The sequence below is a fragment of the Cyrtonyx montezumae genome, unplaced genomic scaffold (genome assembly GCF_038088225.1).
Source record: "Cyrtonyx montezumae isolate F1298 unplaced genomic scaffold, pur_monq_1.0 scaffold_7, whole genome shotgun sequence".
Lineage (NCBI taxonomy): Eukaryota > Metazoa > Chordata > Aves > Galliformes > Odontophoridae > Cyrtonyx > Cyrtonyx montezumae.
Genome location: NW_027072078.1, coordinates 1,093,772 through 1,118,203, shown reverse-complemented (window position 1 = coordinate 1,118,203; position 24,432 = coordinate 1,093,772). Strand labels below are relative to the sequence as shown.

The 24,432-nt window shown below is 60.2% G+C and overlaps 2 protein-coding genes across 3 annotated transcripts; one reads left to right on the top strand and one right to left on the bottom strand.

The window, feature by feature from the left end:
• COL18A1 (collagen type XVIII alpha 1 chain) lies at positions 1-16,612 on the top strand. Of its 2 annotated transcripts, XM_065750738.1 has the most exons (41): positions 1-601; positions 4,739-5,283; positions 7,319-7,399; positions 7,483-7,542; positions 7,620-7,758; positions 7,845-7,948; positions 8,041-8,067; positions 8,195-8,374; positions 8,454-8,480; positions 8,571-8,633; positions 8,733-8,819; positions 8,937-8,990; positions 9,060-9,209; positions 9,319-9,381; positions 9,536-9,580; positions 10,353-10,493; positions 10,583-10,654; positions 10,755-10,826; positions 10,915-10,977; positions 11,148-11,183; positions 11,263-11,352; positions 11,552-11,581; positions 11,659-11,685; positions 11,766-11,828; positions 11,913-11,987; positions 12,074-12,109; positions 12,202-12,255; positions 12,450-12,524; positions 12,655-12,726; positions 12,840-12,873; positions 12,999-13,061; positions 13,140-13,183; positions 13,286-13,399; positions 13,530-13,674; positions 13,751-13,824; positions 13,904-14,032; positions 14,131-14,166; positions 14,245-14,496; positions 14,566-14,763; positions 14,948-15,063; positions 15,185-16,612. In XM_065750738.1, exons 1-41 carry the CDS (start codon positions 28-30, stop codon positions 15,396-15,398), a joined length of 4,524 nt encoding a protein of 1,507 aa, XP_065606810.1. In that variant the 5' UTR covers positions 1-27; the 3' UTR covers positions 15,399-16,612. The 2 variants fall into 2 exon arrangements, with proteins under 2 accessions (XP_065606810.1, XP_065606809.1); XM_065750737.1 differs by lacking the exons at positions 14,131-14,166; positions 14,245-14,496; positions 14,566-14,763; positions 14,948-15,063; positions 15,185-16,612 and having other exon boundaries at positions 20-601; positions 13,269-13,399; positions 13,904-14,048.
• SLC19A1 (solute carrier family 19 member 1) lies at positions 16,409-21,473 on the bottom strand. Its single transcript, XM_065750777.1, has 6 exons — positions 21,417-21,473; positions 18,943-19,235; positions 17,784-18,549; positions 17,428-17,620; positions 17,189-17,330; positions 16,409-17,108 (listed from the first exon to the last, which is right to left on the bottom strand). Exons 2-6 carry the CDS (start codon positions 19,162-19,164, stop codon positions 16,944-16,946), a joined length of 1,488 nt encoding a protein of 495 aa, XP_065606849.1. The 5' UTR covers positions 19,165-19,235; positions 21,417-21,473; the 3' UTR covers positions 16,409-16,943.
• Positions 21,474-24,432: the final 2,959 nt, after the last annotated feature.

Sequence of the window (24,432 nt, the reverse complement as noted above, 5' to 3'; positions counted from 1 at the left end):
AGGCTGGGCGCTGGAGAGGAGAGAGCCATGCGAGCGCTGCAGGCGCCTCACTGGGGGCAAGCTCCTGCCTCTGCCCCCCAGCCCCTCTGTTGGCAAAGCGAGGGGGCTCGCTTTCCCCTCCCCATGGCTCTGCACCACCTGGGGCTTTGGCTGCTGCTGGCTTCCTGCTGCTTCTCCTCCTCCGACGCGCAGCTCCTTGACTGGATTTGGGGCAGCCCGAAAACCCCGGGGACCCCCACGGCACCCAGCGCTGAGGAGACGTCGCCCACCCTGAGCACAGCTCTGAGCTCAGCAGCAGCAGGGGACGCGGCCACCACACAGCGGCACTGGGAGCCGGAGCCCAGCGTGGCAGCACCCACGGGACAGGAGAGCACCGAGAGCACGGATGGCACCGAGCAGGGGGACGGGAGCACCGTGGGGATGACGGTGCTGACCAGCACCGCGTGGACTGCCGCTCCCCCTCCTCGCAGTACAGCACCCACCCGCAGCCCCACCGAGACTCCACGGCCCCTGGGAACGGGGAACCCCAATACGACGGAGCTGCGCCAGCAGCAGGAGGGGACAGGGGGTTCCCTGCAGAGGCCGGCGTCCGCCCGTCCAGGTAGAGCTCCTTTCCCTTTCCCATCAGGTGACAGTGCCCTCCACCCCACGGCGCAGCGTCATGGAGCATCGCCCACGCCACGTGCTGCGGACCGTGCTGGGACACGGGGCTGGGGACCCTTGCCGTCCCCCGCCGCTCCCAGCGCTGCAACAGCGGGCGATGGGGACCCGAAGCACATCGCCAACAGCGAGGGGCTGGCACTGCTTGGCATCAGTGGGAGCCAGAGCCCTTCTGCGCCTAAACTGAGGGCAGTGAGCAGCGCGGATTCTCCTCCTGCTGGTCCTCCCGAGTTCGATTTACTAACCTCCACCCTGCGAGTCGCTGGCGCGGGGCTTGCTCTCTCCTTCCCCAGACTGCTGCCAGCGGGCGGGCGCTGCCTGCCCCTCCCGGCCCGCCTGCCCTTCTGCTCCATTCTGGGCACCAACCATGTCAGATTGCCGAATTATCTCAGCCACAGCAGCGAGGCAGAAATTCGGGCTGCTTTGCATGAGTGGGAGGGGCTGCTTGAGTCTCGGTGCCATCGCTACTTGGAGTGGTTCCTCTGCTTGCTCCTGGTCCCCGGGTGTAGTGCCTCGGTCCCCGTAACTCCCCCGCCGTGCCAGGGCTTCTGTGAGGCCGTCAGAGACTTGTGCTGGATGCACTCGGCTGGTGGGCGCCTGCCTCTGCCCTGTGACTCTCTCCCCGAGGAGGACGGAGGGTATTCTTGTGTCTTTGTTAATGTGTCCGCAGGTAACGTGGCTGGTGGCCCCTGTCCATGTCTTCCCTCCACATGTCTCACCAGCCAAAACCTTCCAGCACTCCAAAGGGATGCGACTGCCTCATCTCTGTGGGAGACCCCTGGCCAAAAGCCTCTGGGCCCTGATTCAATTTTTGGGTTTTGGCTCCTTCTTGCAAAGAGGAGTGTCCTCGTCCCATGCTCAGGCTGTCCCCACTGGAGCGGGATGTGGAGCTCACCATGGGGGCTCCAAGGTGACCCCGGGCTGGAGCTGGAGGGAACCACAGGGCATCGCTCCCCAGAATGGGGCCAGGGCTGTGACCTCACATGTGCACACTCATGTGCCTGCTGCCCTGCCTTGGGGTTAATGATTTACCCACGGCTAATGTTTGATCCCCCTGCTCAGAAGGCAGGAGAGGTGCTTGGTGCCCGACCATTGCCGTGAAGTGCTTTCGAGCCCTGTGTGACTTGGCTGGCATCTAAGGTCTCCTCGGCAGGGTGAGGAGCCAAGGGGGGCAGCCTGGGGACAGAAACATGCCCTGAAGCAGGGGATGAAAGCCACAGTGAGGGCTCCCACTCCTGCGCCTCGCAGCTCCATTGAATAGGGCTGTGTTCTTGTGCTGGACCCTTTGCCCTCAGGTGACGTGGAGTAGACAAGTGTGGGGGACAAGGAAGGCACACATGGCCTTGGTGGCCCCCTGGGCTGTCAAAGCAGCTCTCTGTGGGATAGGACAGGAAGGATGGGGAGGCGGGGATGCAGAGCAGCCTGGAGCATCTCTGGGGCCCTTCCAAGGGCAGAGGAGCCAAAACTCGGTCACCGCGGCCCCAAACATCCCTGTGTGATCCCGTGCCAGCACCACCTGCAACTGCAGTGGTGTGCATGGGAGAATGGCGTGGTTAGCTCTGGGGGTGCTGGCAGTCCTCCACTGCAATCCACAGGCTGCCCAGGAGTCTCTTCGGGTCAGCTGGGGGTTGGGATGGAGCCATGGCTGGGGGATACCCCACTGCCCGCCATGTGGGATCAGGAATATGGGCAAGGCAGGAGTCCCGCTGCGGGGGCGAGTGCACGATGTCACATTGTAGTTGATGGTGCTGGGATGCAAGCATTGTGCTGCTGGCAGATGGACCATCCCCACCCTGCAGATGGGATCTGGATGTGTCCATGGCCATTATGGGCTTGCTCGCGTGTTGCAAGGTGCGAGCCTGTTTACTTTGGGAAGCTTCCTTGTATCGTCGCCCAGCTCCTGCTCTGAGCCAGGGCGCAAGTGGTGTGTTTTGGAGAGGAGGGGGGAACCCAGAGATGGTTGAAATACCAAGGGAAGCAGGACTGTGAATTGCATTGCTAACAAAAGCCTCTTTCAGCCTTTCCCCCCCGCCTCAAGCTTCAAGGCAGAGGATGGGCTGTCGGCATGAAGGATTGCAGAGATAGCTCCTCCACCCCTGCCTGTGTGGACCCCTGAGAGGAAGCTCTGATTTCCTCATAGCTTAAAGCTTTTCTGAATTCAGCTTCCTCCAAGCCAAGATAAGCACCATCCGTGCTTCCCAGTGGTGTCTCTTGGGATCAGGGCTGCTTTCTGTGCAGCACCACGTGGCATGGCTCAGCACGGTAGGAGCAGCTTTGCCTTGTGCATGCATGTGCCGTCATGTGTGGGGCAACTCACAGTTGGCTGCCATCCACAGAAGTGAGGTTGGCAGAGAGAAAATGTCCCCCTGCCTCTAGAATGAGGCATTTCTGACATCCCTCCAGCAGGACCAGCCCTGGCATCCTGGCTTGGCAGCCTCAGGTGCTGGGGATGCTCTATGTACTCAGATGCCCCCAGACTTTGGAGTAGAAACCCAGGTATACACCTCCTCCTTCCATCCCAAAGGACATATTTCCCTCTCAGGCTGGGCTGGGCTGATTTCTTTCCTTTTTTTCTTTTTTCTTTTTAATACATATATATTTGGTTTTATTTGTTAAAACACCATGGAGGAAAATGGCTTGCTTCAGAGCAGGGTGGGGGTTCCCAGGCCCCTGCGCACACCCCGATATCTCTGGCTTGTGTTCAGCAACAGGGAAGGAAGGGGGCAGCGAATTGTCCCAGCTCCTCCTAGAGGCCCTTTGTGCCATCCTGGCTGGCAGCATGGAGCCCGATCCCATACCACAGTCCTCAGCTGTTTTGGGCACCCCGAAACGGTGACCTGCAGCTGGGAGCAGTTGCTGGATATCTTCTTGCTCCTGGGAGATCTGGAGTTAAAAATCACCGACGCACAGTACGCTCGCTTACTCGCTCACATCAAGTTGGCACCGGCCCGAGAGGTTGACATAGGAGAGGAGGAATCCAGCGCCCGTTGTGTGGGCGATGAGGATGTGCTCGCTGCCAAAACAACAGGAGTTTGCATCCAGAGGGCTGGCTCACACAGCCAGATGTTCAGCTGTGCCTGGTAGGAGAGACTGTCCTGACTAGAACTCCCCAAAGTGCCTTGAGAAAATGAGCTGGGGCAGGAGACGAGCTCGAAATTGAGATCATCTGGGAAGCCGGCAGGGTGCATGTCAGTCCCAGCCACTTTCCCAGGCGGTGCAAGGGAAGGGCTGGGATGGTTCCCAGCTGTGGTGACCTTATGGGGACAGGGTAATGCAAGGCTGGTCACAGCTGTGGAGCAGGCATGGGTGTGCAAGGGCACAACACGTGGCTGTACCTGAGAGATATTTTATTGAAGCTCTGAGCTGCCATGCTCCCCTCACTGGGGAGCCAGCAGTAGGAACTGGGATGTGTTTTGGGAGCTGTATCCTCATTGTGCAACTTAAAGAGCACTGCTGCCTCATCTGGCTTGTAGCCCTGCTTCCCAGCACCCCCTGCTCTGTTCCAGCGCATATCCCGGTCCTTGGGTACAGTACCATTCCATTATGTGGATGTGCTACCCGTGCCCTTGCACCTTTTGTCCAGCAGAAAGGTTGTCCTTCCAGATCCAGCAGGGTGGCAGCCCACTGGAGACTTGAGATCTCTCTTGCCGTGTATAAAAATTCCTTTTGTTTTCTGGAGAAGGTCCCTACTGACTTTGGGAAGCTGCATCTGTCCAGGCAATGGGGTCGGGAGCAGGGTTAGCTGCAGGGAAAAGCATTGAGCTATTCCTCTGGGGATGGTGAGTGTTGAAGTCACATCCACAAGATGAGAAAATGAAGTAGCTATTAATTGGTGCAGGCTCCAAATAGCCTAAAAGTTCATTGTTCGGTTCCCTCGTGGCTGCATGGGTCTTTCAGGTTCAGCAGCTGCACTGTGAAGCATAGCTGTCTCATGTCCCCAGGCTGTGGAGCAGCATCACTGCCTCCCAGTGGGCGGCCCTGGGCAGTGTCCCCAAAGGCACTGGAGTGAAGGGACCCGCTGAGGTTGCTCCTCCTTGCTGTGCTTTTGGTCACCATCCCCTCTCCCTCTTCTTTGCAGAGAACCTGAGCACTGAGGTCAGCCTCCTGGAGCTGATCGGAGATCCGCCACCAGAGGAGATCCTCAAAATCTACGGCTCTGAAAACAACCCTGGCTATGTCTTCGGACCCAATGCCAACACAGGCCAGGTGGCCCGGTACCACCTACCCAGCCCCTTCTACCGGGACTTTTCTCTCCTCTTTCACATCCAGCCCACCACTCCACGGGCTGGTGTGCTCTTTGCCATCACAGACTCCTCGCAAAGCATCATCTACGTGGGTGTTAAGCTCTCAGACGTGCAGTTGGGCAAGCAGCAGATTATCTTCTACTACACTGAGCCGGGCTCGCAGAACTCCTATGCAGCTGCCACCTTCACCGTGCCCACCTTGCTCAACCAGTGGACACACTTTGCCATCAGCGTGGAGGAGGATGAAGTCGTTCTCTACCTGGACTGCGAGGAGCACGAGCGGGTCCGCTTTGAGCGCTCCCCGGATGAGATGGAGCTGGAAGAAGGCTCCGGGCTCTTTGTTGCTCAGGCTGGAGGGGCCGACCCAGATAAATACCAGGTAATGCCTTGGTCACCCCAGCCAGCACCTCTGAGGAGGAGAGAGGCTGGAGGGATGTGTCACCATCCCGTTGGTTCAAAGCAATTGAACTGACCTCTTTGCCCACAAGACAAACCAGAGGACATGCTCTGTGTGCAAGGATTGGCTCAAGGGGCCATCATGTTACGTTCTTGGGCATCCCTATGGTGAAGCTCTCTCAGGGTTGATGGGTAGCCCTGTGGCATCCACACGACCCCCAGTTTTTCCAGCAAATGCTCTCTTTGAGCCTTCACTTACTAAAAATAGCCATCTCCTTTGGTGCCTGCTGACTGGGCTGGTGAAATGTCTCTCCTAGCTGGAAAAAATGTTCAGGCTGGAGCATATCTTTATTGGATGACATTGGGCCATATCTACAGGAAGACAGATGAGAGCTGGGCGGGAAGGTGATAGCTCAGTCTGTGTCTTGAGAATGGCTCGTGTGTTAGATAAGGTTTACTGAAAGTGTGGGGAAAATGCAGCTGACAAGGAAATCCCCCGCAGTGTGTGCTGAAGGAAAGCTGCTCCGTGAGGTTTCACTTGGGTTGAGTGTGCTCTGCCCAACAACGGGACATTGCTTCTACCGAGGAGCTTTGCAAATTGCATTTGGGAAATTAAACACTGCTTTGGCTCCTGAGCAGAGCCATTAATCCATGTGGGGCAGGAGGCTGCGTAAAGCTCCTAGGAAGTGTTAATGATTGATGCACTGAGGACCGGTGGTCGAGGAGGCTCCAAGAGCTCTCTTGCTTTGAACCTGCTGGGATGGCAAGCCACAGCCATGGTGGAAATCCTCCCCGGGAGGTTTGGTGGAGATTTGGGTGGCAGATGCAGCCTGGAGCAGAGCAGAGATGCTTTTGCTGTTTTAGCAGGTGATGTTTGTGCCTTGGGGAGGAGGCTGTGAGCAAGCACTTGCAGAAGGGCCCTCCTGCTGTTCATTGAGGAAGGGAAGGCTGAATCCTTGCTGCTCCTCAGGCTCTGCCCAGCAGGCTCGGCATCTGCTCGGCATCTGACTGCCTCATGACCCAGCCCATGCTGTTTGCAGCCGACAAGGCTGATTAAATCCTGGCCCCCAGACAAGCAGCAGAACCAGCCACTGGCAGGCAGCATTTACCATAGAATATCCTGCATTGGAAGGGACCCTTAAGGATCAACGGCCAGCTCCTAAAGTGTGCTGGATACTGGTGGTACAGAGCTGAGCATCCCCCAGGAGATGGGCTGGAGGAGCTCAGAGCCTGTATGGGTTGCATTTCCTTGGAGTGAAGGGTTATGGTTCCATATAGTTTTACGTACAGATAGACAGCCAACAGCCAGCCTGGCTGCACTGCAGCTGCCTCTGATTCTTGTTTTCTCAAACCCCTCGTGTTTCCTGAGTGTGCCGTGCTTTCAAGCAAGCTGAAATGTTATTTTAGGTGTCCTGCCCAGCGACAAGGCATCTTTCCTCTTTCAGCCCTCCTCCCTGCTGGGATCAGAGCATGGCCATGTCCTGTCCTGGCAGCAAGGAGATGGGCTTTGCTGGCTGGTACTCTGGCTTCCAGCCTGTGCCCTCCTAGCAGGTAGCTCTGCTGTGGGGCTGTTCTTGAGATGGCCTACTTAGGAAAGAATTTGTGGAGGTTTGTTGTATAAATAAGCATTCTGAACACGCACAGCTCTTGCAAAACCCAAATAAATGGTAAGGAAGTGGGGATTAGTCTAAGAAATACAAAGTCAGAGCTTTCCAGCAGCAGGCTGGAGCTGGCAGGTGTCCCTTGCTGGGGAGCGGTGAAGAAGAGAGGCCAGTTGGGATGGGGAATGCTCTGGCAAGGGGGAAACGAGGAGCATATCCTGAAATCTCTCTGTAAAAGCCTCGCTGTCCAGCTGCCCAAAGCCCGGCTGTGGCCTCTCGGTGCCAGAGCAGGCTCTTTGCTATGGATCAGCGTCCGGCTGCGCAGGGCTGGCGTGATCCACCTCCATCCTGGGGATGTGGTGGTGGGGCAGGAGGGACTCAGTGTGCATCTGTCCCCAATGGCTTGATGTCTTGCAGGGTGTGATTGCTGACCTGAGGCTACTAGGGGACCCACGGGCAGCTGAGCGTCAGTGCGAGGAGGAGGAGGATGACACCGAGGTGAGTACAGAACAGCTGCAGCCTGGGGGGCTCCTCCCCAGCTCCTGGGCTGAGCTGCCCTGTCTCTCCCTGTCTGAGTGCAGGCATCTGGAGATTTTGGCAGCGGGGCAGAGGACAGGCACCGTCCCTCAGGGAAAGATAAGGTGAGTTGGCATTGCGCTCAGTGATGGTACGCAGACTGGGGGAACTCAAGGTCGGTGTCCCCTTGTCACTGGCACAGGGCATCCCGGGGCTGCTGGATGCTGTCCCTGTCACCTCCCCACCTGTGGCTGCGGGCAGTGGGACGAGGAGCAGTGCGGGCTCCCCCCAGCAGGTTGAGAGGACCAGAGTGGAGGAGAGGCTGCAGGTCTCCACAGGAGGTAACGGCAGCTGTCCCTTTGCCGTTGTGCCACCACCCCAGTGGTGCTGGTCCCTGGCACAATGGGGTCTGTCTACATGCCTGCAGGCACTGGCCCCAAAGGTGAAAAGGGAGAGAAAGGTGAACGTGGCCAGAAGGGGGACTCGGGGTCCAGTGGCTTCTTGGGGACTGGCACTGCCAAGGGTGAGAAGGTAAGCGAGGGGCTGTTGGGGCTGCCTGTCCCCCCAGTCTGCAGCGATACGTCCGTGTTTGACACTCATCTGTCTCCATTTCTGTTCCATAGGGGGAGAAAGGTGAATTGGGCATCAAGGTGAGCACTGCTGGGGAGCTGGGCAGGGCTGTGGGGCCAAGCTGTGCCCATGCTGCCCCACACACCCTGGGGTGCAGAGAGGTCACGCCACTGGGCACAGTTGGACACCTTTCTATCTCCTCCCCAGGGCAGTGCTGGATTTGGCTACCCTGGCTCCAAGGGCCAGAAAGGAGAACCAGGAGAGCCTGGCCCCCCTGGCCCTCTCTCCCGGCACACTGACGGCATGTCAGTGGAGCAAGTCACCGGCCCCCCCGGCCCCACTGGCCCCCCAGGGAAGGATGGGGCTCCTGGCAGGGATGGCGAGCCTGTGAGTCAGCCCCCTCCCCCTCCTCCTGCTCCCCTTTCTCCACTGCTCTCCGCTCATCTCTCTACTTTGGCATCCCTAGGGTGATCCTGGAGAGGACGGTAAACCTGTAAGTGGGAAGGGTTGCAGGATACTGCACGGGAGAACTGCTCTGTGCCTCACCACCCACTGATCCCTTTCCCCCTGCTTCCCTTTGCAGGGTGAGATGGGGCCCCAAGGGTTTCCAGGGACACCAGGAGAGTCTGGGCAGAAGGGGGAGAAGGTGAGTAAGCATGCTGGCAGCCATACCAGTGACTTTTGCCACTGTGGAGCAGGCAACCAGCCTGTGTTCGTGAACCATGCACTCCTTTCCATTCTGCAGGGTGACCCTGGTGTGGGGCCAAGGGGCCCCCCAGGACCACCAGGTCCCCCCGGACCACCAGGACCCTCCCCCAAGCAGGATGGGCTGGTAGGTACCCCTGGCACCTGGGAGGCTGTAAAGCATGGCATGGAGACAGCATGGGGACAGCATCCTTGTGCCGTCTGACACCTCAGCCCTGATGTTTCCTTTGTGCTTCTTCCATAGACATTCATCGACATGGAGGGCTCTGGGTTTGGCGGGGACCTGGAGACCCTTCGAGTGAGTGCAGGACCCCTTCTCTGCAAAGAGTGAAGGATGCACTTGGCCATTGTCCCCTTCTTTTTGCAGGGCCCACGAGGGCCACCTGGTCCCCCAGGTCCTCCAGGTGTGCCTGGCTTGCCAGGGGAGCCGGGAAGGTTTGGGATGAACAGCACAGATCTGCCAGGACCACCAGGGCTGCCAGGCAGAGATGGAGCCACTGGGCCCCCAGGGCCAGAGGTAGGTGCTGAGTGACCAAGGGGACCATCCCATAGCTGTCCCATGGTGATGGCAGCTCTGTGCCCACTGAAGCCACATGCACTGAAGACGCCTCCTGGGCATCTTACAGGGTCCTCTTGGTCCTCCTGGAAAAGATGGGATGCCTGGACCACCAGGGCCCAAAGGAGAGCGGGTGAGCACCCCTCGTTTCATGCACCCAGAATGCCTCTGCTCTATCCTGAGGCAACTGCTGCTCGTCCCCATGGAGGATCTCTGGAGGCCTCGGCTCCATGTGGCCCCCAGCTTGCTCCTCTTTACACCCTCTTCTCCTTCCTTCTCCTCTCCAGGGTGATGTGGGTGACCTCGGCCTTCCTGGAGCACCAGGACCCAAGGTAGGGTTCTCTGGGGTTCTGCACTGGGGGTAAATCCTGTGCCACGTGGAGAGGGGACTGCTGGAATTCTTGGTGCCCTCTCTCCAGGGTGCATGGGGCTTCTGCCCATGGAATGCCATGGGTAAGTGGGATGTCCCCAAGCCTGGAGCAGAGAGGGAAGGCTGAACTGCCCTCAAGGGAAATGTTTTTCTGCCTTTAAACATGAAAATAGCCCTTAAAGGAGGCAGTGGGCACATGTACCTGCTCGGAAACACACTTTCTTCTTGCGTATCTTTCTTCTCTCTGTTTCCATTCCTCCTCTAACCGGAGCAAACCACCTTCTTTCCCCTCCTGCCTGCTCCAGCTTCTTTCTTTCCCTGCCTCTGGGAGAGGCAAGAGGTAACAGCATGCAGGTTGCATGTCTGGAACCGCATGCTTGTCCTTTCCCAAAGTTGCCCCTTGTCCATCACAGCCCCACAGCTGAGCTGGGGGCCAGAGCTTTGTGAATTGACCTTCCAAGGTGCTGTGAGCACATGGGTGGGGTGGGAGGTGGAGGCTGCACCACTTAGACACTCACAACAAAATGTGGGATGCATGCGAAAGTCTCCCTTTCGTGCAAAGTTCACCCCAGCATCAGGGCAGCATGAAAAAGGAAGTATTTATGATCATAGAAGAGCCTCTAGTGGTCACCATGCACATTGCAGTGACCCGAGGCACCGTGCTATGTGGGAATGGCTCTGCACATCCCATCCCATCCCATCCCATCCACTCCTTTGTTCTTTTCCCTTCGCAGGGCACCAAGGGAGAAGCAGGACCAGCGGGTCCCCCAGGAGAGACTGGCTTGGCTGGCCTCCCTGGGCCAGTTGGACCCCAAGGGCCACCAGGGCCCCCAGGGCCCCCAGGTCCACCAGGGCCAGGGTACGAGGCTGGATTTGTAAGTGCTGGGAGCTTTCATAGGGATGGGGGCAGTGCTTGCAGGGTGAGGGGGACAGGCGCAGAGCTCAACCCCTTCTCCTGTTCCAGAGTGACATGGAGGGCTCTGGGCTGCCATTCACCACTGGCTCCCCCGGACCACGCGGCCCCAGTGGACCCCAGGTAGCTGCTGTTGTGCCCCATCCCTCCCTCCTGCCCCCACCTGGTGCTTACCGTGTGCCTGCTATGCACTCGTGTCCCCTCATCCTTGTGGATTCTGCAGGGTGTGCCAGGACTACCTGGGGTCAAGGGCGAGGTGGGCAGCCTCGGGCAGCCCGGCCCACCGGGCCCGAAGGTAGGAGAGGGATGCTGAGAGGGGTGGGCTGGGTGAGACACGGCAGGGTGCTGTGCCTGTGCCTCACGCTGTCCTGATGCTCTCACAGGGGGACGCTGGTGTGCCTGGCACGGATGGTCGCCCTGGCCTGGAGGGCTTCCCTGGACCGCAGGTAGGAGCCACAGCCCTGCCCCAGACCCTGCTCCTTGCTCCAGACAAGGATGCTACCCCCCTCCCAGTCCCCATCAGCTCACGAACACCTCTATCCCTCCAACACCACCCCAAGCACCTCATAGGGCCGGGGCCTTCTCTGTGCTCACCCATACTTCCATCACCTCACAGGGTCCGAAAGGCAACCGTGGCAGCCCTGGTGAGAAGGTAGGTGTGGGCCGGGCACTGCTGGCATGTGCGTGGGGCCTGTTGGTGGCAGCTGGCTCTGACAGCTTGTGTCCTGCAGGGTGAGCGAGGCCACGATGGCGTGGGGCTGCCAGGCCCACCTGGCCCACCTGGTCCCCCCGGACAGGTCATCTACGTCTCAAGTGAGGATGTAAGTAACAGCCTCTGGCTCCCAAGTGATGCAGAATTCCCATGCCGGGAGAAGCTGAAACTGTGGGGAAAGGGGCCTGTCCAGCCCCTGTCACGTGGAAAATAGCAGGGGACCTCTGTGGTAGCTCTGCCTGCGCTGCAGGCTGGCCACCAGAGCAGAGATCCCATAAAAAATATATATGTTTTGGCTGTTTTTTCAGAGGCCTTTGGCGGCTCTGCCAGGCCCAGAGGTAGGTACCTCCCCACTGCCCTCTGAGCAGTGCTCCTGGACAGCCAGCTTTTTGCTCACTGTGTGCTCCTCCTGCAGGGCAGACCAGGACATGCTGGTTTCCCGGTGAGTGTTGGGGTGCCAGCAGCAGGGCAGCCCCTGGGTACCAGCTGGGTAGCTGATGTGGGATCTGCTCCTCTGCACAGGGCCCAGCGGGACCGAAGGGGGATCCGGGTCCACCTGGCATCCAAGGTGCACCGGGGATGAAGGTAGCAGCTCCTGGTCCCTCATTCTTCTGGCTAGTGCCAGCACTATGACACTGAGTGTGTGCTCCATTTGTGTTCCTCTTGCAGGGAGAGAAGGGAGAGCCCGGTGTCATCATCAGCCCGGATGGGACCGTTGTTGCTACCAATGTGAAAGGACAGAAGGTGAGTGTGCCATGCTGGAGCACAATGCTGCTGCTTGTGCTGCTGTCCTGGTGCTGATGACATTTCCCTATCTGAAATTTCCACAGGGGGAGCCTGGGCTGCAGGGACCGATGGGCCCAACTGTAAGTCAGCATCGCTGCTCTCCTTGTGTCCACGGAGGGATGGGGCTTCACTGACGCTCTGAACATTCCTGTCCTCTCTCTTCTCCCTCCAGGGCCCCCACGGACGAGCGGGGATGAAGGGAGAAATTGGCTTTCCAGGCAGACCTGTAAGACCCATTCCTGGTTTGTTTTCCACCCCTGCCTCTGGGCCACTGCCTCCTCCACCTTGGTGCTCTTCCAGCACGCCCACCTGACCTCAAACCATTGTGTCTGCACGGGATGGTGGGGATGGAGGCAGTGCTTGGACAGGGACAGGGCCACCAGGGGATGGGGCTGAGGCTGACATGCTGCTCCTCCACAGGGACGTCCTGGCATGAATGGGCTGAAGGGTGAGAAGGGCGACCCAGTGGACATCAGTAGCGTGCTGAGCTTGCGAGTGAGTGCAGCTGCATGGAAGGGGGTCAAGGGACCAAGGGGTCCTGGATCCCTTTGGCACAGGGCACAATCCCCAACGGGAACCTGTTGCAACCGTCCAGGACCCTGATGCATCTTGTCTGCTCTTCCAGGGTCCCCCTGGCCCCCCAGGCCCCCCCGGCCCTCCTGGGCCACCTGGCAGCGTGGTCTACAGCGGCAACAATGTGAGTAGTGCTGCAGTCCTCTCAGTGCTTGGGTTGGAGAGGGCACCACAGTGCTATCTGGCAGGTGGTGGCATGTGGACTGGCACCAGCAGCTGCTCTCTGTGTCCCTGCAGGGCTTCAGTGATGCCAGCCGTCCCGCTGTCCCAGGTAAGGGGAGTTCTGCATGCTGGCACCTCCTGGCAGCCTGGGGACCCCAACCAAAGGTGCCTCTGTTGGAGTGGTGGCCGTGGGGCTGCTCCTCTGAGACAGCATCACCTGTGTGCTCCCCACAGGTTTCCACCAGTTTCCAGGTCAAAAGGGAGAGAAAGGAGATATGGGCGCCCCGGGGCCCCCAGGTGAGTGGCACATCCCTATGGTCAGAGAGATGAGTGGTGGGTGCCCTGTGCTCACGCTTTCTCTCTTTCTCTCCCCAGGCCAGTTCCCCTATGACCTGAGCCGGTTCAGTGCCAGCCTGCGGGTAAGCTTTGCCTCGTGGGGATGTTCTCAGCACCTGGTCTGGTGCCATCTGGGGCTGTTGGGTGCACCCAGCTGCTTGTCCTAAGGGCACACTGTCCCACAGGGTGACAAGGGAGAGGCCGGTCCCAAAGGAGAAAAGGGCGAGCCAGGCGGCTCCACACTTTATGGCCCCAGTGTCACCGGGCCACCGGGGCCTCAGGGCTACCCTGGTCCTCCGGTGAGTATCCCACTCCCTGCCATGAGTGCCCCCCACCCTGCTGGTGAGTATCCCATGGCACAAGGGGCAGCGAGGCTTTGGGTGCTGGGGCTGCGCCTTTGTTTCAGGAATGCTCTTTCACACTATCCAGGGCCCCAAAGGGGACAGCATTGTTGGGCCACCGGGGCCTCCTGGACCACAGGGCCCCCCTGGCATTGGCTACGAAGGGCGGCAAGGCCCCCCTGGCCCTCCTGGCCCCCCTGGACCGCCCTCTTTCCCAGGTCCCCACAGACAAGGTAGGTACCTGCCCTGTGTCTCTGCCTGCTCCCCAGCACGGGACATCACTCACCATCTCATCATCCTTCCACCCAGCGATCAGCATCCCTGGACCCCCTGGTCCCCCAGGCCCTCCCGGGCCACCAGGAAACAGCGGGACATCCCTGGGGGTGAGTTGGGGCTGGGATGGGTTGGAGATGTCACCATGTCCCCACGCCAAGGCTGAGTCCCATCACTCTCTGCCTGCAGCTGCGCACCGTGCCCACGTACCAGGCGATGCTGGGCACTGCACACGAGCTGCCTGAGGGGGGGCTCATCTTCCTGGCCGACCGACAGGAGCTCTACGTCCGTGTGCGTGGAGGCTTCCGCAGGGTGCTGGTGAGTGGGGACAGGTTGCTCCAGTTGGACACCTTCCTCCCGGGGATGCTCTTGGGGCGGGAAGATAAGCTCAGCTCTCATATTCTGTGTCCTTGCAGCTGGAGGAGCACACTCTGGTCCCCGGCTCGGCACTGGTGAGTCCCATCCCTGTCCCCTCTGTGTCTCTTGCGTAGATTTGTGCAGCGCTGAGCGCTCTCTCCCTTTCCCACCAGGACAATGAGGTATACGACAAGCTGCCCAGCATCCACTACGGAGGGGCCCAGCAACCAGTGCACCCCCTGCGCAACCACGGCCCCCCACCCACTGCCCGGCCCTGGCGTGGGGATGAGGTGGTGGCCAACCAGCACCGCCTGCCCCAGCCACCTCTGCTGCAGCAGCATGAGCTCCTCAACAGTTACTACATCCACCGCTGGCCAGATCCGGCCCCTGTGGCCGCCCACGTGCACCAGGACTTCCAACCTGCTGTGAGTGCCCTGGGCAGGGAGATGGCGTGGGGTATGGCAAGTCCCTAACTCTGCTCGTCTCCTTTGCAGCTGCACCTGGTGGCCCTGAACACCCCACTGAGTGGTGGCATGCGTGGCATCCGTGGCGCCGACTTCCAGTGCTTCCAGCAAGCCCGGCAGGTCGGGCTGGCCGGCACCTTCCGTGCCTTCCTCTCCTCCCGCCTGCAGGACCTGTACAGCATCGTGCGCAGGGCCGACCGCACCGCCGTGCCCATCGTCAACCTCCGGGTATGGCCACAGCCCCTTCCCAAAGCAGCGTGTCCCTGCACGTGGCACCCAGAGCTGCCATCAGGCTGCTCAGCAGGAATGGTGACTGCAGAGCATCCCCTGCTTGAGGCTGCTGGGAGCCACGCGTTGGAGCTCTGGAGCTGCAGAACTCATGGGATGGGCTGACCCCCTTTTTTGCCCCAAGGATGAGGTGCTCTTCAGTAACTGGGAGGCTCTCTTCACCGGCAGCGAGGCACCGCTGCGGGCTGGAGCCCGCATCCTCTCCTTTGATGGCCGGGATATCCTGCGGGACTCGGCGTGGTGAGTGCAGCATCCTAAGCATAGGGCATTGCACGCTGCATCCTGCCCTTGCCAGCCCTGCAGGGAGGGTGGCTGGGGGCTGCATCCCATGGCAGCAGCCCCACATCCCTCTGCCTTTCAGGCCACAGAAGAGCATCTGGCACGGCTCAGATGCCAAGGGCCGTCGCCTGCCCGAGAGCTACTGCGAGGCGTGGAGGACGGAGGAGCGTGGCACCAGCGGGCAGGCTTCCTCGCTGAGCTCAGGCAAGCTCCTGGAGCAGTCGGCCAGCAGCTGTCAGCACGCCTTTGTCGTCCTCTGCATTGAGAACAGCTTCATGACTGCCGCCAAAAAATGACGCTGCTCTCTGAGCGCTGCACACCTCCTCGGGGAGGGTCTGCTCCCCGCCACGCTCCTGCCTTCACCCCACTGGGTTTCTTCTCCCCCAGACCTAAAGCCAAAGAGTATCGCCATTGCCAGTGCTCTGGCCTGGAGGGGGCTCACCCCCATCCCTGAGGATCGGGGCGGCCGTGGCTTGGCTGCCTTCTTCCTCCTGTACCTCTGGTTCCACTTCTTTCCTAACCCCTTGTGTTTAACCACTTCAGCCGTACCCTTGTGTCAGCTGCTCCTCCTCCCTACTCAGATGCTCGCCGGGGAGGCTGGGTTGGGAAGGATGCTCCACAGGCAGGTTTTGGAGATGCCGTGCAGTGTCACCTGCTGGAAAGCCCTGCTCTGTCCTGACCTTGAGCTCGGGGCCAGCCCCGAATCCACACTGCAACGAGTGTGGCATCTCCAGCCCACCCAAGGAGGATCCCAGCCATCCCCTCCCAGGTGAGGGACCGTCCTGTGGTGGTGGTGGGACTCCCCAGTGCCTCGTTCCTGTGCAGTCTCCGTCCTCCCCAGGTAAGACCCATCCCACCCAGCCCTGCACCTCCTCTCTATCACCCGTCCCTCACTGGGCACAAAGTGAGCCCTGGGGTCTGGTCCCCATATCCGCCCCAAAGCCCCCCCCTCCATTTCTGCCTACCCCTGTATAGGGTCCGGCTCCCAACCCTCTGTGTGCTCCCTGCCCCAGGTGCTTTTCAGCACAGCTCAGTGGGGACTGAGGGGGTGCACAGGGCAATGGGGCAGCCCCACAGCTGGAGCAGGAGTGGGGTGGCCCAGCATGCCCTTGGCATGTGTTTACGTGCGTTTGTGTGTGTGTGCATGATGACCACATGTGGTACCTAGGCCAGACACCACCAGCACCTGCTGGGCCACTGCTATTGTGCCCCCGGGGCTGCGGAGGAGCAAAGACAGTTTGCATTGGTGTGGGCATATCCAAGGTGCTAAAAAAAAAAAAAGAAGAAAAAAAAGGAAAAAAAAAGATAAATCTGTAACTAGCTTTTTATTATTTTATGGAAACTATTACCATAAAAGCTGTGCGAGTCACATGGCCTCTATTTCTTACAGTCTACTGTATTTTGTGTAATTAATGCAATTTAAAGCCTGTGGATCTTTATATTTTTTGTCAGTTGTGTCCCATAAACCATTTTCTAAAGGCACTGAATAAAGAAACGTTATCCTCTTGTAGCCTGGCTCCATGCAGCTCTGCAGGACAACGGGGTACCTGTTGCGTGGTACCCTTTGGTGCTGCTGTGGGCATCTTGCCTCTGTAGGAGTATGTTTGGGCCCCAAGTAAGGGTTGGAAGTACAGCCCTTGGGGCTGGGTGCTAGCTGTGTACCTCCAGCATCTTGCTCTGCGCCCAGGTCATGCGGAGGCTGGGGCAGAAAGCTCAGCACCGTCAGAAGGATGGGAGGTGAAGCATACGCTGGTGGTGACACTCATTGGTTGAGCCATGACCAAGGTTGACTGAGCCATGCCCGAGGAGCCTGTCCATCCTGCCTCACTGGGCGCTGGCACTCAGGCTTGCACGGCAGTTGCCTCAGGGCTCTTCTCCTGCACTTGCCCCTCAGTGGGGATCAGCTCTGGTGGCTGCGCACGGCGGCTGTGCCGGATGATGACCACCACAGCCACCAGCAGGTAGACCAGTGCCAGCAGTGAAAAGTAGCCAAAGTAGACGTAGAACTGCAAGAGAGTGGTCCTGCAGCCAACCCCGTGCCACTACGGGAACCCACCCTCCTTGTTGCTCCCCAGCCCCATCCTACCTGGGGGTGCACAGAGAGGCCCAAGCCTCTCTTGTCAGCCACAATGATGGTGACGATGGTCTTCAGCACGGTGCCGAAGAATGTGTTGACCCCAAAGACGAGGGCGCAGAGCTCTTTGGATAAGGAGGTAGCTATCTGGAAACTGAGAGACAAGGAGGGTGGTGGTGAGCACCAGCCCCACCACCACCCCACACACGCACCCCAAAGCCATCCCAACAAGGGGTTGGGTTACCACGCACATGGCGATGGGAACCAGAAACTGGTAGGAGCCACGGAAGAGGACATAGGCCGCGTAGCAGAGCCAGATGTTTCCAGTGATGTTCATGAGTAGCAGCAGCCCCGCCTGGATGGCTGTCACCACCCCAATCACCAGCGCTGACCACAGTGCCCAGCGGATCTTCAAGTAGCCGGCCGCGAAGGAGGCGATGGCTCCTGGGCAGGGGGACACGGGGGGACACCATCAACACTTCACCATCACAACACGCTGCTCCACCGTGTCCTCAAGCCTGCTGACACCACTCCACCCCCCAGCAAGCACTGTGAAGACCCTGTCCCCAAAGCATGCAACGGGATGAGGGTGTCCCACCTCACGTACCCAGCAGCGTGGAGGCGGCGTCCACCCCACCGTTGTACACCCGCCGGTTGTCCCTGGCCGGGTAGATGTCGTTCCAGAGGATCTGCATGTAGTACAGCACCAGGTAGTAGCCGGCTGAGTTGAAGATCCACCAGAAGGACCAGAGTTGGAGCCGGGACTGCTTGGCCATCGCGCACACCTCCCGCAGCATGCGGCACAGCACAGCTTGGCGCCAGCCCCCCATCGCCTTGCCACCATCCCCGCTGTCCACCGTGTCCCCAGCGGCCATCTTATCCAGCTCTGTGGGCGCAGCACCATTGCAGGCTGCGTCGGTCCTGTTGAAGAACAGGCTGCGCTTGGGCCGCTCCAGGAAGAGGGTGAGGAGAAGGCCGAAGGTGACGAAGCCCAGAGAGACGTAGTTGAGGGTGAGGAAGGGAACACTGCCGAGTGTGACACAGAGCTGCCCCAGCACTGAGCTGGTGAAGACGCCCAGGAGGACGGAGGAGCGGGAGTAGCTGGCCATGCGCTGGTAGCGGGACGGGGAGACGAGGGAGAAGATGTAGGAGGAGTAGGCGATGCGTGCGGCCATGGTGACGCCGTAGAAGAACTCCATCAGCTGCATGGCCAAAACGGAGGTGCCCAGCACCAGCAGTAGCCAGATGGAGATGTGGCTCAGGCTCTGCAGCACCAGCACCGGCTTGTAGCGCAGGTAGTCCGTCAGCAGGAAGATGGGCACCAGCACCGCCATGTAGGAGTACGTCAGCACCGGTGTGATCATGTTAGTCACCTGCAATGTGTGGGGGAGGGACGAGTGCTGTGTGACCAGCTCGGGGAGGAATTCGGCCCCGCGTGCTCGGCCTAGCTGAGCCCTGGCCCCCCTCCTGTGCTGGGAACGCGGCGTTCCCATGGAGGCCGGGAGCAGGGTCAGCAATGCTTAGCAGGGGGGATCCTGCCTAACCCCCGCACTGCCGGCAGCCCCAGCCCTGTCCCCAGTAGCACAAAGCAAGCTCAGCCTTCCATCCCTCCAAGAATCCCCTGCACCCCAACAGCGGCTTCCAGGCACGTGGAGGACAACAGCCTCCCAACCCCACGCTGCCACCCATGCCAGGAGGAGCACAGCTCAAGCCCCAGTGCCAGCGGCTGAAAGGCGTGCAGCAGGGTGGAAGCACACCCATCTCACCTCCACCTGCGTGAAGTTCTTGTCGGGCCCCAGCAGGTAGGGCGTGATGAAGCTCTCCCCAGGCCGGATCTGCGTCATGAAGCCATAGAAGCACAGGTAGAAGACCTGCAGCTTCCAGCGCTGCTCCGGCGCCGTCTCCACGGGCGCTTTCTTGCCCTCGTCCTGCTGGGGCATGGTGGCAGCACTGTGGTGGGACAGGAGCTCGTGCCTGGGCACCGTCATCTACGCGGGCTCCGCTGCGCCGGGCTGCTGTGCTCCGGCTGCCGGCGCTCCCCAGCGCATGGCTGCAGCTTCTGGGGAGAGAGCAGCGTTTGGCACGGCATCAAACTCCTCCGTAACAGCAACACAAATAAACACCACAAACTTCTCTCTCCAGGAGATGTTCTTGCAACAGGGTGAACCCGCGGAGATCAAAAAGAGCTTTATTTTGCCAAAGGGGGCCCCTCCGTTCTGGGAGGCGTTTTCAAAGCATGCCTCAAGATCCTAGGGATGCACTGCGGTGGGGCTGTCTGTCCCACCTACCCACCCACCACACTGCTGCCTGTTTTAAAGGCAGGGCAGTTTTGCTCCCTCCCCAAAGCAAAGCTGCCCTTTGGGTGCATTTTCTCAGGGGCTGGGCCATTGGGATTTTGGAGAACCCAAAGATAATGGCATCACCCAAAGCTGTGCCGGAGCGTTACGCTCAAGCACAGCAGCCGGGGTAGGGGGGGGTGGGGAAGAGAAGTGCCCTGAACTGTCACGAGGCTCACGGTCTGCTGGAGGATTAATGTTCAAATCCCTGAACTTAGCAACAGGAGGCCTGATTAGAAGTCATGGGATGGGATGGGGAAGGCAGAGACCCCCAATAAGCGCCCAGGCTTTCAGAAAAGCACTTCCAGGAGCTGCTTCTCTGCCTATGCTGTCCTGTATTAGGGCTCGTCCTGTTTAGTATCTTCACTGATTGTCTGAACAAGGAAATTGAGTGCACACCCAGTAAGTTTGTAGATGACAGCAAGTTATTAGGAAGTGCTGATCAGTGTGAGGGTAGGAAGGCCCACAGAGGGACGTGGACGGGCTGCATCACTGGGCTAAGGACAATGGAATGAGCTTCAACATAATCAAGTGTTGGGTCCTGCAGTTTGGTCACAGCAATCCCATGCATAGCTACAGGAGAATAATGGGGAGCTGCTGAGCGAGCTGGGGCTGTCCAGTGTGGAGAAGAGGAGGCTCAGGGGAGACCTTATTGCCCTCTACAATTGCCTGGAAGGAGGCTGTGGCACAGAGAGGGGGTTGCCCTCTGCACTCAGGTAACAGTGATAGAGCAAGAAGGAATGGCCTAAAGTTGGGCCAGGAGAGGTTCAGGATGGATAGAAGGAATCATTTATAGAAGGAGTGGTGAGGCGTTGGAACATACTGCCCAGGGAGTCCCATTCAAGAAACATGGAGATGTGGCACTGAGGGACGTGGTAGAATGGGTTGCACTAGATGACCTCAGTGGTCTTTCCCAACCTTAAGGCTTCTATGACTCTGTCCCCCACGCCGAAATCCATTTGCTCCACCCCATGCAACCCCACAGCTGCTGATGTCCGCATTCCCAAAGTTCCCTGTCCCTGCCTGCACCCGTCTTCCCAGTTGGCAGGCTCTTGGATGCGGTTCCCCTTCCCACTGGCATTTCAAAGCCACACGAAGGAGGGCATGTGCAAAAACAGAGAAACAAAAGGGGTCTCCGGGAGAACGAAGCTCCCTCCCCTTCTCATCCTCGCAGCAAACGCCCCATGACCCGCAGTCCTCCCAGCTCTCCTCCTTACCCAGCAGCGCTCCACGTGTGCGCACGAATCCGTGCCACCGGGACCAAGGTCTACAAACCCCGTGACCCGCTCAGAGCCGCACCAAAGCCCTATCCCCAAATAACCCGAAGTTCACGGCCAGCTCCGGCCCGCCTGGAGGGGTCCTCACGGAGGGGTCCCTCCGCCGGGTTGTCAAACGCTCGCCCTGTGGGATGCACGGGGGACTCGGGGCGAGACGCAGGCACACGCGAGGAGGGCAGAGTTCTCACGGGGTGACCTTGAAGAAGGGCAGCGTGTGGCCAAGCGGCGGCACGACGGCTCGCAGAGCCCGACCTGCCCGCGGGGACACCGTCCCACGGCGGGGGCACAGCGCATCGCCGCTGCGGTGGGAAGGGGCCCAGCGGACAGCGAGGGGGGGACGGGGGGATCCGTGACCGACTGGCGTAATCCCCTACACACACACACACACACACACACACACACTCACAAAGCACCCTATAGAATACACCGCCGGAGGGACATCTCTCTGCCTCCCATCCCCGACCCCAAGGGACGGGCGCGCCTCCAGCGCCAGGTTTGGGATGCACGTGGAAGAGGAGTGGGCTGCGGGATGCCGGAGCCCCTGCACGTCGCATCGTGGGTACCGTGGCACCCTACATCCCAGTATACCCCCCCCCCCCTCCTCCGCTGCTCGGTGCCCGTCCGTACCTGCGTGGGGGCGGGCATGGGGACGTCGGCAGGCCCTCTGCCGTCGGAGCGGGATGAGAAGAAAAGGGGGGGGCGGGGGAGGGGGGGAAATGCAGGGGAGACCCGGGAAATGTAGTCGCATCCCATGTGCGCGGGGGCAAGGAGACTACATCCCCCACAGTGCCACGGGCAGAAGGAAGAGGAGGAGATAGAGAAAGAGGAGGAGGGGGGGGAGGGGGGAGGGGTGTGGTGCCCGGCAGGGACAGCCCAAGCGGGTTTTCCGTCCCGTCCACGTTCCGCCCTTAGAGCTGTGCGTGCGGATCCTCCCGTCGTGGGGCTCCGCGTGTCCCCCTCCCGGCCGCGGAGAGATAGGTGTATGTCTCCTCTGCTGTCCCGGCCCCCGCGATGCACCCCAGCGGGGTGATGAGGACCGATGTCCCTGCGCGGGTGTCCACAACCCTATAAATAGCGCGGAAAGCCAGAAACGGGCATTAACCCCTAACGCTCCGCCCCCCTCCCCTCCCCCCTCCCGCAGCGTGAGTCGGGCTGAGCGTGTCCACCTCCTCCCCCAGCACTCACTGTGCCAGAAGCAATGCGACCCGACAGCCCTCGGCTGCTCCAATGAAATATTCATGGCCCCATGCCCGCCCGGCAGGCTTCCCAATGCGGGGCTTTCTGCACCCCGACGCCGCTCAGCACGCAGCCCCAGCGGGCACACCTCGGTTCCCCCCACCGTAGGGGCGTCCCAGCAGTCGCAACAAGCCAGCATTTATTCTGCTTCCATAGTTTTCCTCCTGATCTCAGACAAACGATCGGAGCCCGGAGGTGGTGTTGGGGTGCGGGACACCGCGGGTGGATGCGGCCTGGGAGAAACGGGGCGCGCACAGGCTTCGCCGGGGGATGCTTGTTTTGTTCCCTTTCATTTTAAAGAGATGAGAGAGGCCCGACGGTTTCGTTGCTTATTGATAGGGGTCAGGACCCTCCCTTATGTCCTGCAGCATGTCGGTGCGCACTCGGGGCGATGCCCCTCCCCAAAACCCAGCGGCTGTCACCCCGCGGTGCTGCCGGCGGCGGTCCCCAGGTGCTGCGGCGGCAGCGGGAGGATGAGGGTGAGGATGAGGATGGGGTGGGCTCAGCTCGGCGGGGTGGGCAGGGCCTGCGGGGCCGGGCAGGGCGCACAGCTCCGGCTGCTGCCGACTCGGAGTCAGCCCCGCCGCGCCCTGCAGCCTCCCCCTCCGCCCCCAGCCTCCCCTCCCCGCTCTGCCCCTCTCTTCCCACCCCGACCCCCTGCCCCTGCCCCTACCCCATCCTTCCGCGCCTCTCCAGAGCCCGCCCGTCTCTGTCCGTCCGTCCGTCTGTCCGTCCGTCCGTCAGGGGCAGGTAGGATTTTTCTTTTCCGGGACTTTGTTCTCTTTGGGAGGGTCCGGGCGCGTTCCCCCCCATCGGGGCAGGGCAAGAGGGAGGGGAAACCCACAGGGATGCTCCCTCGCTGCTGTGCCTCTCCCGGGGCTGGGCCACCTCCTGCGCTGCTAGGAATTTGGTTGTACCCGTTCCCATCCCGGACTGGGATCCTATCCCTGTTTGGATGGTGACAGCAAACCCTGAAGTGCTCTCCCCATGCGGGTGGGTGGGTGAGCCCTGGGCACTGCGTTTTGGGTGTGTGCCCCTGTGGGACCCCGTGTGCACCATGCGCTGGATCACTGGTGTGAGCCCCTGTCTCCGGCCCTACAAACACCCACCAAGCAAACTCATGGCTGCACCCAGAGCCAGGTGAACGTGCCCCCAGCCTCAGTGCCTGCGGGCAAAGGAGGCCGTGGTACTTTGGAGCCCATGTCTCCAAGCACCAACCCCTGGTACTCGGGCATCCTGCTTCCTCCCGTGGCCGCTGCACTGCGGAGCATCCCCACCCTGGCACGAATGCTGCATGGCCCCCTGGGAATGGTGCAGAGTGCTGTGTTTGTGGTGCGTCCCCTCTGGCCCTGGGTTGGGCAGGGGTCCCATAGGGGGTGGGCAGCAGCACCCCATGCAGAACTGTGCCTGGCCGTAGCCCTGGGGATGAGAAGTGAGGAATGCACCCAAAATCTCATCCATGCTTTCTAGGATTGTTTCCATTGCAGCCTCTGGGCGGATGCAATGGGAAAACCTCTGCCCAACTTGTTTTTGTAATATGAAGGTGCAGCTCTGCTGCAATATGCAGAGCAGGTGACAAAACCCATGCCACTGGGGTGGGTTGGAAGATGCTCAGCTCTCAGGGCCGTGTCAGGGGTCTCCAGCCCCGATCTGGCTGGTGGCTGTGCATGGGACCCTAGCTTCTGTCTCTGGGCTGTGCAAAGGATGTGGAAGAGCACGGGCACATTTGGGAGCTGAAGGATGCTCCCACCAACACAGTGGCTGTGCCCTCAGTGCTTCGCTGTGGCATCACTGTGTGTGTGTGCATCCCCGTGCTGGGGAGCCATGGGCGGGGAAGAGCAGTGCTTTGTCCTCCTTTCCATCCCCATTCCCACCACCATCAGTGTAGCCAAGGATGCTCTCATCCCTCTCTTTTATGACAGAAAACCACTCCTTTGAGCATTCTGCCTCTCCAGGGTGTCAGAATAGCCCCACCACCCCATGGCCACATGGCCAGGATGCGGGCAGCCCTGGTGACCAGCAGAGCTGGCGGTGACAGCATCCTGGAGTTGGCACCTTCCTGGAAGAGGTTAAGCCCAGAGCCGGGCTCTGGTGTCCTGCTGATGGCTGTTTTGCATCTGGGTGCGGTAAAAGCTTTTACGCCTTGGCTGGGTTTCAAGGGCAGAAGCTGGAGGATGACTCACGCTCCCCAGCCGCCAAGGAGCTGATTTCTGCCAGCGCAAGGTGATGGCTTCCTGAAAATATACAAGCCTGCAGGTCCCCTGCTGCATCCCTCCTGCAGATGGGTGCTGCCCAGCGTCCCTCCCTCAGGAATGACGGCGGCTTTCATCCCGTCGGGATGCAGGAGCAAAGCTCTGACTCTCCTCCCATCTGTCTGCAGCTCAGACCACGGCCAACTCCCCACGCT

Excerpts from the sequence above, each read along its gene's own strand:
- SLC19A1 (XM_065750777.1), bottom strand. The coding sequence starts at position 19,164 with ATGACGGTGCCCAGGCACGAGCTCCTGTCCCACCACAGTGCTGCCACC. Across the intron at positions 17,621-17,783 it reads CGCCGCCTCCACGCTGCTGG|GAGCCATCGCCTCCTTCGCG; the intron begins GTACGTGAGGTG and ends CCCCCTGCCCAG. Across the intron at positions 17,331-17,427 it reads TTTCTGGTTCCCATCGCCAT|TTTCCAGATAGCTACCTCCT; the intron begins GTGCGTGGTAAC and ends CTTGTCTCTCAG.
- COL18A1 (XM_065750738.1), top strand. The coding sequence starts at position 28 with ATGCGAGCGCTGCAGGCGCCTCACTGGGGGCAAGCTCCTGCCTCTGCC. Across the intron at positions 11,582-11,658 it reads CGGCTCTGCCAGGCCCAGAG|GGCAGACCAGGACATGCTGG; the intron begins GTAGGTACCTCC and ends CTCCTCCTGCAG. Across the intron at positions 11,988-12,073 it reads CCAATGTGAAAGGACAGAAG|GGGGAGCCTGGGCTGCAGGG; the intron begins GTGAGTGTGCCA and ends AAATTTCCACAG.